This window comes from Primulina huaijiensis, chromosome 14 (genome assembly GCF_012295235.1).
Source record: "Primulina huaijiensis isolate GDHJ02 chromosome 14, ASM1229523v2, whole genome shotgun sequence".
NCBI lineage: Eukaryota > Viridiplantae > Streptophyta > Magnoliopsida > Lamiales > Gesneriaceae > Primulina > Primulina huaijiensis.
The window spans coordinates 17,498,545-17,510,758 of NC_133319.1; the positions used below are offsets into that span (position 1 = coordinate 17,498,545).

Genomic DNA, 12,214 nt, shown 5'->3' on the forward strand with positions numbered 1-12,214 from the left:
CTAGTTAATCGGATTTTTTCCCCACATAAATCAGGACCAATAATTAAGCAACTGTTACATATAAAAACATAAAAACTTTTTACCGAAAAAAGAAGAAAAACACCGGTGATATAATCGCATGGTAAATTCAGCTTTTAGTAAAAAAGAAACATTCGGAAACACAAAACTTTCGTCAATCGATGATCGGACAGTTTGGATGAATGATCAACGCGTCGCCGAGGTATGGATACATACAATTAGCAAATCCAACACGGAGTCGGGAGAATCGAAGAGAGGAAAGTTGATGGTAAATCGGGAGATAGTGGAATTTGGGTAACAACGTGTACAAGTAAAAGAGACTTGCATAGAAGAAAAAAGAAAACATTAGTTTAGGGTTAAAAGAAAAAAAAAAGGATTTGAAAATATTAAAAATGAAGGTAGGATAGACATTTCAAAAGTGAGTGTTAGTTTTTTAAATATTATGTTGTTGAGTGTTATTAGCCTAAATTTCCCGTAGCAATAATAAGCATCAGCTTACTTGAGCAAAACGTGGAAAGACAATTGCTTGATTTCAAGCTGTGAAAATCAATACAATTTCAATCAATATCCTTATCTTTAGCTCAAAGTATTAATATTCAACCTAGCTTGTCATCTACATTAATAGAATATGAAGTATATGAACATTTACAACCCTAGAGAAGGATTTTTTGTGTAGATCTTGAATCTAGCTTCAATTTGGCGGCTCTTACCCTCGTCGAGCTCACCCATCTTCTTCTGAGTTGTAGCCATCTCCTTCCACAGCTCGGTGCCAATTATTGTATATTGAAGCTCGAATAGAAGAATATAAGTGTTATTCTGATTGAAAATTCAAAATTTTTTTTTTTTTTTGAAAGAGCAATCTAAATTTCTTCGCTTTAATTCCAGCTTGATAAATTCAACAGGTTTCCACATGAGTCGATTATTGATTGACATTTCTTGCTCCCATTTTTCTTTTAGAATTCAAGAGTTTCTTGATTTCATTTCTTTTCTTCGTTCTTTGTTTCGTGAAGTACTACGAATTTGTGGTCATGAAAGACATCGTAGCTCAGAAGATTCTTGTTTTTCGTTGTGTTTAAGATCCAATTGCATTATTTTCTTCAACGAATTTTAATTTTTGGAGCTTTTTTCATTTCTTCTTTTATTATTTTCTCGTTTTTTTTTTGTCTTTTGTATACATTGAATTCTAGTTTCGATTTTGGGTTTTGTATATTTATATAAAATTTTGTATTTTGTAACACAATTTCTAAACGGAGTCTTGATTTTCGAGCCAAAAATCTAGCAGTTGCTCGAAAAAGCTCGAACTCGAGCTTAAAAATTTCGAATTGAGCTCAAATTCGAGCCAGAAACAATAAAAGTTCGAGCTCGAACTAGAATACAAAAAAAAATTCCTACAATTCGGGTGGGGATGATCACATGACAATTCTGGGATGAGTTTGGCAATTTTCCAAGAGTCGTCCTATCAAGAAAAAATTTGGACTCAAGCCCGGACCCCCCCTTATACCAAAGCCTGTCGAGTCCATTCAATCAGGTTAGACCCGTAAACGATAAACCCGCTAAGCATCGTATATAATTTTCAATTTTAGTAATTACAGAACAAAAAAAAAAGTTCAAAAATTAATGCATTTATGAAAGTTTCTTACCCACGATAACATTTTAATTGTAACCTTCCATTGCATTTAGATAGAAAGATTTTATTACATCAAATTTATTAATGATGGTAATTAGTATTTTAATTATTTGAATGCACTTGGAAATCTTTTCTCAAATCTAAATCATTCCTTCCAAAGACAACCTTATATTTGGATGGAAAGATTTGATCTAAAAATTACTTTAAGAGATGCATTAAAAATAAAACTCATACTGGACATATTTTAAATTCATCATAATTATCATTTTATCTATGTAAAATAACAATAGATAGATTTGAAATATAACCAACATAAATTCATTCAAACAACCAAATGAATTTAAAATTCATGACTTCAAAAATTCTTTCAACTATACACAACCTAAATGAAATGACAGTAAATTTGAATTTCACCCCAAATTAATTCATCCAACCAGTTGAATGGATTTAAAATTTCAAATCGATTTCAAATTACCTCAAACACACTCACAACAAACAATTAATAATTTTCATTTACTTAACACACACGTTTAAATACAAAGGAAATTGGTGAAAAATCCTCAATCAAAACATTTCTTTGGGTTCACTCCCTACCCACAAAATTGTGTTACTATGTCATACAAATTGTGGTACACTTCATATGGAAATGTGGTACTAAAAAAATACTCAGGATTAAACACACAAAAAAACGACAGCTGAGGACTGAAGGCCAATTTCCCGTTAAATACACCTACAGATTTGAAATATAAAATATGACAGTAACATGGTACAAATTGTGAATGACATTCTACTAATTTGAAACTGCAGCTACAGTTACAGTTCAAAAAGATCCCATCTCTGTCCTAAATCTTCTGTAACAGTCAAAATAAAGAGATTTATGACAGGAAAGCAACTTGGTTTCTGCGTACAGAACATTTCAGAAGCTGGATCAACCTCCAATACATACATCAAAAGACAGCTTTACATATAATTACAAGAATCCCTTGTCTTGTGGCAGACTTGATGTGCTTCCTCATGATTCATGAGTCAATAAGTCACTGAAGAAAGAATCCGAGGCTGCTTCTTTGGCCGAACCATATTTATTCAGCCGTTTCTTCAGAGAACGCAGTTCTCTTTCATCTTTTGAGCTTCGGTCCTGTAGTATAAAATTCCATCCAGATGATTTGAGACTGATATTCCAAAAAAAGGTTGTAACTTTGCAATTACTAATTATATGAAATTCTATATGTTGAGAAATTAAGTTTTCCGAACAAAGACTTACAAAGGATTTCTTTTGTAGCACGATGTCAATCATATATTGAAGCCAATACACGTTTGTCTTGGGAAAACTGTCATAATGGTTAACATGATCATTGTTTGTACCAAAATCATCGAAAGAAACATTGTACATGTATGGAACAAATTGATAATAATATCTTATCCAATTTCCAATTGATGGAAAGGTATTTTTAGTTCATGATGTCCACAATTTGTTTTATGATATATAATGCTCATGCATCATGCTTTCAGTGTTGGATGCAGCGTGAATGACTATGAATGAAGCAATGCAGTAAGCAATACTAGGAACTGAAATTGTGTACCTCCCTTCCCAGAAATCATCTGTGACGTCCCGCATCTTCCTATATGTATCTGCCTGTATGAATAATTGTTGACCACCAGATCACAAATTTTAGCATAAAAAACTGAACAAGGTATGCAACTTTCACAGTTTCTTACTTGCTTGTCTCCCTTTGGACCCTCGAAAATTTCTGGATCTGAAGATAAATCCAGAAACAGTACATCTTCACCTGTTGACACACTCAAATTCTGCCATATTAAAAACATCAAGAACTAAGCTTAAATGTGGAAAAATAAATAAGATTGATGTAGACCTGTATTAATCCGTGAAAGGGTAAAGTCAATTATGGATACAAGCAGTCCAAAAGTTTTGACTTGTATTTTTCTTTGCTCGAGAATGTATTGCAGAGTAGCAGAATCTTTCCGACTTAACAGAATGTTCCCCCTGTTTAGAATACAAACCCAAGTCAGCATTTTGTGAGAAAAGGCAAGATGATGTAACAGATCATAGCATGTCGATGAAACCAGTGCAAATCTCGATGTTCAAATTCATACGCAGCCTCAGCTACAGCCAAACCCAATGTGACCTGCAACATTTGATTATATTGTGTAACGCACCACGTACAAACTAACGCAATTAGGCAGATGTATAAATAATATTGACTATTTTACCTGAACTAACAAACTACGTGCCTCATTAAAGTTGAGAAGCACAAAACTCTCGAGATCTTGACCACCATGTTCTTGAACAAAAACAACATAGCACTGGGAACGAAGGCTTAGTTGATTTAGCGAACTAAATCTAATCAACAGACAATAAATAAAGCAAAGTACAATATCTACCTTAAACTTGTTCCTGAATAAAGCAAGACCACATTTATAACAGGAAGCATACCTGATTTTCAGGAAATTCCTTAGGATGATCATTTTCCGAGCCGTGCTTTCCATCCCAGTCTTCCCATGCACTTACCAAAGCAGAATCATAATGGCCTTGACACACCCTCAAACTACAAGAAAGTAATGACAATAGGATGTCAACTAATTGTAAATAAATAATTCAGCTTTTCTTAAATTGGATGCAAGTATTTTCTTTCAAGAAACTATTAGAACCTCCCGCAGATATCCTACCATTGCTACCGTTTAAGATTATGAAAAGATGCAAAACAGTAAACAGAGCAGAATTTTTGCAAATCTAATTTAATGGTCTAGGATAAAATATAGCTACAAAATACATAATCCCCTCACAAAGACACCAAAATCTACTTAATAATCCTTAAGCTGTAAAAGACTGAATATTAAATTACCGCCTAGAACAATTGAAATCTTTCATTGGATCCTTTAGCAGAAAAGGACTAAATATGAGATTATCACCTAGAACAACTGAAGTCCTACATTTCCATGAACAAATCTCTTCATACTATTACTTACATCCAATAAGCAATGGAGGAATTAACATCCCAAGCCTATTTCACTCTGGGGCAGCCATTGTGGATCATCTTACAAGGAGCCTAGATTTGAATTATCTTTTTTATTGCTTCTGGGAACTAGATTTGAATTATCTAATATCCACTGATCAAGTTTATACTTCAATAATGTATATGAGTACGTAACACCCAGAACACACAAACCAGATACATGCTACTCTATATAACTCCAGAGTTCAAAATTTGATCAGCTTACAAGTTAGCTTGGGTGAAATGTCACCTGGAAGAGAAAGAAAACTTCAACCTAAGAGAAAGCTAAGAAAAGTTGGTTATCAACTTCAAAATAAGAGAGGAAATCTAATCAAACCATTTATGAAAGGTCATTAATACCATAGGAAGTCTAATCAAACCATTTCTGAAAGATCGTTAATTTTTACAAGTTGTAAATTAAACAACGGCGGCTTCAACAAAACAGATGAAAGGTATAAAATAATAACCTATCATACCAAAGCAGGTGTTATCATAGAAACTAATAAGGTTTCTCTATCTATATTTCTTACCACCAAAGCTTAAAAAAGAGTTAGCTTCTGTGTTAGCTCTTACAGTGACAAAGCTTACTATTGTCATACAGTCCTTAAAGAGAAGCAGAAGGCTTACTCTATTGTTTTTATGAAGGTGGTGCAGGCATTGGATACATGGCCTTCATATCCTCTTAGGCGGTTGAGAGTGCAGGATAGGACAACCTCCTCAAGCAACTCTTCCGATCTCTGGAGCAAATAAAGGCACGAGGATCAGAAGGCGAAAAAATTCCCTTCTTCGTAAACCAAGATAAAGAAGACAAAATTTTACAAACTGAGATGATAGCATTTACACAGTTGGCTATCAATTATTTACATTACCTAGGTTTATGATTTTGCCAATCATGTCTAAGAGGCATACAAATATGTAGGAATCAAAAGTAATGGTGACACTAGCATCCTATCATGAAGACAAAGTGTTAACAACACAGGCCACTAATGTACGGGTGGGTCAATGAAATAAACTGCAAGCAATAAATCAGCTTTGGCTGATAGCAACAACATTATCAAACCGAAGGTAATAATTTGGCTCTTTAGAGCATGTAAAGGTTAGCCAAATAGCATGTAAAGGTTGGCCAAAAAATCTGCTTTTATCAAAATACTGCCAAACAAGCAATTTAATCTCCTTATGGGTTGATCTTACTTAAGGAATAAAAATCTATACCTTTTGAACTTCTCCATTCACTCGCAAATTGCCATCAAATGGCACAATTTTGCATACATTATTGCCAACCTTGAATGCTTCTCCATACGTTCCTTCCCCAACCTTGGTTATATTTTCTCGGTCACTGTCCTCAAACATTGTAATTCCAAACATAAGAATACAAGAAGTAAATCAAACAACTCTTAATGAAACATTTTCTTTACGAAAATATCCAAGAATATTTTACAAAGGTGGCAACTTTACTAGACACACCAGCATGCTTAAAACTTCCAAAAACCTGCTAACTTAAAAGATTTATGAGTAGACAAACGAAGTTGTACTTTGCATTATATTCCTAGGTCCATCCAGATCAGTCTTTTTCACAGTTGAGAAATCATAATCATGAAAAGATTTTAGATACTATTTGAGAAATCATAATCATGAAAAGATTTTAGATACAATTTCATTAGCTGGAGCATGGAGTTCAGGAAGTACAATGGCGTAAAGTCAGTAAATGAAAACACGTCAAGACTTTAGAAATTCTTATAAAACCAAATGTAGAGAAAACCCCGTCTTTAAATTGCCCTATGGTTATAAACAGAATACACATCTAATGCAGGAATATTCAGAGTTGTTAAAGAAGCACTTGTCAATGCACTTGTAACTAACACGGGCGCACAGACATCAAAGAGGTTCAAGGCACGGTCCAGGCGCGCCTGGAGTTTTCAATTCAATTGTTTCCTTCACAAATGTAAGGGTTTTTATTTAGGGTCTGAAGAAGCACAATAGCGACAAACCTACACTTTGATTTTAGGGGTAAATTTTTTATCAAAATTTGGTACCTTAAATTCTTAAGTTGGGATTTATAATTCCAAGTTTATGTGAGTTTTGGGTCAATTAATGATGTTTGACCTTAATTGAGGCAAGACATTGTATAATATAATAATAAAGATATGCAGTCACAATTGAGAAATGACCAAAATGTGAGAGTAGGAAAGGAACAACAAACCAGTAACTCAACAACATGTCTGCTAGTGTTGATGGACTTGACTGGCCACAAGCAGTCAAAAGAGCTGAAAAAGAACTCGAATGGCGATCATCCACTGATGAAGGCCTTGAGGTCAGGGAAAGTTTACTAACAGCAATTCCAATATCTTCACAAGATTCCTCGAGAAGCATTCCCGAGCTTGAATCAAGCTTTTCTTGGATTGAATTTAAGCTTGAATGGCTTGGATTTAAGCTTAAATGGACTTCCACCGAGTCTTTTCCTAAGTACTTCAGAATTGAAGATGAATGATTAACATGATGCGCAGGATCTTGGGATGGCGTAGGAGTCTCCAGTACTTTTGATAGCGAACAAGGAAACACATAAGCTCTGTTTAACTTCTTAGAAATCAGCCATTTCCTCAATACTGAAGACAAATATGGTATGACAGTTTCAGTTTTGTCACCCGTGGTCCATGTACTAGATTTCTTGGGAGACGGGCTTTCTTCTAATAATTCAAAGGCATCAACCTCTTCAAAATACGCCCGTTCTTTATCAAAATTTGGAGGTTGTTTGGCTTTCCCCTGTGGACCAAAATATGCATGGAAAGAAGGAATCATCAGCAACATGTTTCTAACCTCATCAGTCTTCACTAATATAATATACTAGTAATAGCAAATTTTACAAATGAAAACAATAAAAGATTCGTGCCGATGCTCTCATGGCAAATCGACCCAAAAGAAAAAGATTTGAAACCCGATTCTAGTAGTGGAAATCGAAATCAAAAACAAAATATGAGCTTGGAAAACACCTTAGGAAGAGGCGGTTTAGCATTTCTTTTAGCTTTACGTTTTTGTGGTTGATATTCCACGTATGCAAAAGCGGCAATACTTGTTCTTCCTCTGCAGTCCAGTAAATGAAATACAATAACCTTTAATATTGCCTCATCCAGAAAATAACATAAAATTTGAAGCCAACAAGCTAAAAAATCGAAAGCACTCCAATAATATAAATCACAGTGGAAGCAGGTCATAAACCTAGTGGAGAGAGAGCGATTCCAACTGACTCGCTTGACTTGCCCCAGAATTTGCAGATTCTCGTTCCCGCTGCTGCTCGATCTCCATTGCCTGCTGCAAATAAATTAATCAAAAATCAAAATCTTTAAAAACTTGAACTAATTTCTGGATTTTTCTTCCTTAACCTTGCTGCGTCTTTACTGGGAATAATACTACCCTTTTGCCTTCGATAAATTATCGCAATTTCTGGGTCTGGAAATTCAACTGGTGGATCTGCCACAATTTCTGACCAGAGATCACTCACAGATTGTGAACCCATGGTTTTGGCGCTATGATTTCTCTATTTCCTGCAGCATAATTCAAAAGGATTATGGTCGGGCGGGAACCCCTACGTTTTCTTTCCCTCCGGTTTCATTCTGCTTTGATGTTGTTGCGATTTATAAAATCGCATCGGGTCATTTGTATTACTTCATTGGAATTCCAAACTAAATTTTATTTAAATCTCCAAAATTTAAAGTATATCATTTCGAAATTAAAGTTGTTAATTTTTTTATACTTTTATATTTATATATATGTGCGAAATTCTTTAATTCAAACTAAATATTTTCTTATTAATTAATTAATTAAAAATGACCCCAAGAAACTCAATTTCGTAATATCATATCTCTACTTTGTTTTTGCTTGATATGATATGAATTTGAGAAACCTTAATTTCTTTGTAAAAAAAAAATATTATATTTCGAATTATGCAATGCATTTATTCTAAAATATTTGTGCCATTAGTTTCAGAGCTATTTAAACTCACAAAACTTGCAACATTTCTACACAACAAAATTAGATAAGAAAATCAGCCAAATGGCAAAGAAAAATATCTATTTAGCTTCTTGTTTCGATCTTTTTCACGCATGGAAATGCCTTGCACAAGGGACAGTACGTCACTTCCTTCGATGACATTTAATTTTTTTTTACATATTGATCGAGTTTAATTTGACCCTGATAAATTAAAAACCCTTATTTGTATATATTCAGTCGACTACGTGGTGTGTCGCGTATGGAGGCGCCATTGATGCCGATTTGCAAGCATTCCTAGACTTCGCACGTGCTGAGACTGTGTCCCGATTACACACCCAACACACTGCGGAACAACACTTCTTTCGCTCTCAGTTATTATTACCGTACTACAAAGTTAGTCTAAACTACACCGAGAGTGTTTCTCTTCATATTCTAATATCATTAAATCATGTGAGTCATTTCACATTTTTATGGAAGTTGACATATATGTTGATGATCTAATGACTAAAATTTGACCATACCACATGAGGATAAATACTCCAGATGTAGCATAGAATAATCACTTGTTACGGAAAACTGTAGGCGGGGGGTCGGTCTTATAGTTTTCAATAATCCATATAATAATACTTCCCTTTCTCACTTAGGTTTTGCTTTTGTTTTCTAAAGTAATTTAGATACCATATACATTATATATATGTATTTGTACATATATTGAATTATTTTATTTTTGTATTGACATTTTGCAGCATATGGTGATTGTCATTTCTTGCAAAGGTGATGGTGGGACATAATTATTAGCAGAATAAAGCAACGATAAGAGTACTTTGGGCTCAAGAATAACTAATAATAATTGTGTTTCTCATTTTGAATATAATAATTATGTTTATTTTCAATAAGTTGAATATTTATGATTCGGCTCTTTTATTTATATTGTTAAATGGATCTTCATAAAAATAAAGGATTGCTATTGCAATATTTACATATGAAGAAAATATTTAGTTAAAATTGATGTTTAATTATTATTATTATTATTATGACTATTTTTTGGGCACTATGGTAAGTCTCCCAAGTGGTTTTGCAGCTTTAGACGAAGAGTTTGTCAGTGGCACACGTGGTTGAGGGTGGGTCATGTCGTCAGTCTCCCAGTTATATTATATGCATCATTGGAGTCGAATTTTTTGTATGTCATAGTTATGTTTATTTTTCGGGGAGATGTATCATGTATTTGTATTAATATTTGAAGATTATACACGAAGATTTGGATTTGGGTTTAAAGTGTCCATTCTTTCTGGTGATCAAATGGTTACCTCGATCATTGTGAGAAATTTGGAGCTTCGTTTGCAAAAAGATGTGGTTCGGACAGATCTTATCGTACTCCCAATGCCCGAATTCGAAACTTCTTGTTGTATTGTAGCAGTATGTAGATGAGCCATGGTGATAGTTCGGTAGTACATCATGGTATTTCGTCACATACTTAGACAAGGGCAAGTTAGCTGCAGTTATGACGTGGCTTCCCATGTGTATGTTATTGCTCGAGCATTGTTCCAGTTGTATCGTACAATTTATTAGCTCCCGTGGTTCAGTTGTATTGAGCTCTAAACCTTAATTTTTACTGGGGGCTGCTATGACTATTTTTTGGGCATTCTGCTAGGTCTCCTAAGTGGTTTTGCAGCTCTAGACGGAGAGTTTGTCAGTGGAACACGTGGTTGAGGTTGGGTCATGTCGTCATTCTCCCAGTTCTATTATATGCATCATTGGAGTCGAATTTTTCTATGTCAGAGTTTTGTTTATTTTTCAGGGGAGATGTCTCGTGTATTTGTATTAATATTTGATGGTATCTTGATTGTCTGCTTTTGTTTCTAGTGTGTTTGGGCATGTGAGATGTGTGTGCGATTTTAAATTCTGTTTAGTCTTGGCCAGTGCGATTATAGATTTTTGACTCATGTTTTTTGTGTTTAATGGTTCTAGTTTGAGTGTATTTTATATTAAATAGGTGTCTGTGTTTTTTGTGATGTCCTACTTACGGAGATTTAATTTTGAAAATTTTCTAAGACGAGGAGTATTTTTCGCTGTTTACGCAATTTATTGCTTTTTGCACTATTGATTAATAATAGTTAATCCACAAGAACCTATGTGTCACAACCTTATAACACAAAATGTCATTTAAATTTTAGCTCAACTACTCAATTTACATAGACAATCATATAGAACAACATATATAAAAACACACCAATAATTTCATAAAAATGGATAAACACTCTTGCAAAACAATTATGAAAATGCATTATGAAGATGCCCGCACCAAGTCCGTGGTTTCTTGCCAGACCTTTGTTCACTTGCCGTGAAGACATTCATGAACTGTTCTACCCGTAGTTTTTAGCAATAAACCCAACTTTGGTTTAATAGTACATCCCAACAAGGACGATAATACTTGTTCAATTTATCTCTTTATATGTCTCTTTCAACTTGAAAAAAATAATAGATTTATGTTTCTGAGATGTTATATATTTGTGTAATTTATATAGTCTCAAACATACTTAAAACTTAATATAAATAACATATGCAAATATATTTTATAGATAAATTTTAAATATAGATAGTATTGATTAAAAACAAAACGAATAGATAAGTAAGATACATAGATAAACTAGACTTTAAATTTAGTAAATGATTTTGCAAGTAATTAATTATTCAAATCGATCATGGAGATATGAGAGACGAGGAAGTAAAACTAATTACACTTTTTAAAAATATATGGGTAATGAAATAATTAACGATAATAACAAAACTTATAAATTTTTTTAAGTATCGGGCTGACATGACAAGAAAATCTCAATAGCACGGAAGAACTACAACACTTTGAAGACAACGGAAGTTTCTATAAAATTATGGAAGACTCGACAAATTTATATAAATATCTCATGGTTATAAACTCATACTAGAACATTATACAATGTTCTAAAAATTTAACTAATTAGATCAGTTGCTAGAATATTCTAAAATAATCTTAAGAATTTTTCACATATAAATAAGGAAGGCTTACTCATTTATAGCACATCCAAGAACATACACACAAGAATCTATTCAACTTGTAAAACATCGAACATCCGATCAATATCAATAAAAGCAAAAAAAAAATTTCTTCATAATTCATACATCTAAGGGTGTCATAGGGTGGGTCGGGTTAGGTTGATGCGTAGTAAAATTTAAAAATTGCTCAACACGACCCCACCTGAACACGAACCAACCCGAAAACTCACAACGCACACCCGACTCAACGAGATTTTTTTAAAAAAATAAATAAAATTCAAAAAAATAATATTTTAATTTAAATACATAATTACAAAATATCCTGATTAAAATTTTAAAGTCTAATCCTAGAAAATTAAAGTATATTTACTAAATCAAATAAACAATTGTTTAAAAAATAAAAAATGTACAAAATAAATATTAAATTATGAAAATTTATGATATAAATATACAATAAATTTTTTTCAAACATACAATATATAGGCAATATTTATTAATTATATATTTTTTAAAAAATTAAAATTTTCAGGTCAACCTGGACCTG

General features: G+C 33.2%; 1 protein-coding gene across 2 annotated transcripts; it reads right to left on the bottom strand.

The window, feature by feature from the left end:
* Window positions 1–2,404: 2,404 nt before the first annotated feature.
* On the bottom strand, window positions 2,405–8,278 carry LOC140956746 (serine/threonine-protein kinase haspin homolog). Of its 2 annotated transcripts, none has more exons than XM_073413615.1 (14): window positions 8,034–8,278; window positions 7,870–7,959; window positions 7,644–7,734; window positions 6,857–7,416; window positions 5,869–5,992; window positions 5,284–5,393; window positions 4,098–4,209; window positions 3,875–3,967; window positions 3,728–3,789; window positions 3,517–3,647; window positions 3,362–3,432; window positions 3,226–3,278; window positions 2,907–2,973; window positions 2,405–2,780 (listed from the first exon to the last, which is right to left on the bottom strand). In XM_073413615.1, the coding sequence occupies exons 1-14, from the start codon at window positions 8,165–8,167 to the stop codon at window positions 2,658–2,660; spliced, it is 1,821 nt and encodes a 606-aa protein (XP_073269716.1). In that variant the 5' UTR covers window positions 8,168–8,278; the 3' UTR covers window positions 2,405–2,657. The 2 variants fall into 2 exon arrangements, with proteins under 2 accessions (XP_073269716.1, XP_073269715.1); XM_073413614.1 differs by having other exon boundaries at window positions 7,870–7,962.
* Window positions 8,279–12,214: the final 3,936 nt, after the last annotated feature.

What these genes read in the sequence shown, in the direction of transcription:
- LOC140956746 (XM_073413614.1), bottom strand. Translation starts at nt 8,167, where the DNA reads ATGGGTTCACAATCTGTGAGTGATCTCTGGTCAGAAATTGTGGCAGAT. An exon ending in GACATGTTGTTGAGTTACTG is followed by an intron (nt 5,993 to 6,856) that starts GTTTGTTGTTCC and finishes GTTTGAGGACAG; the next exon opens with TGACCGAGAAAATATAACCA. An exon ending in TGAATGGAGAAGTTCAAAAG is followed by an intron (nt 5,394 to 5,868) that starts GTATAGATTTTT and finishes TATTTGCTCCAG; the next exon opens with AGATCGGAAGAGTTGCTTGA.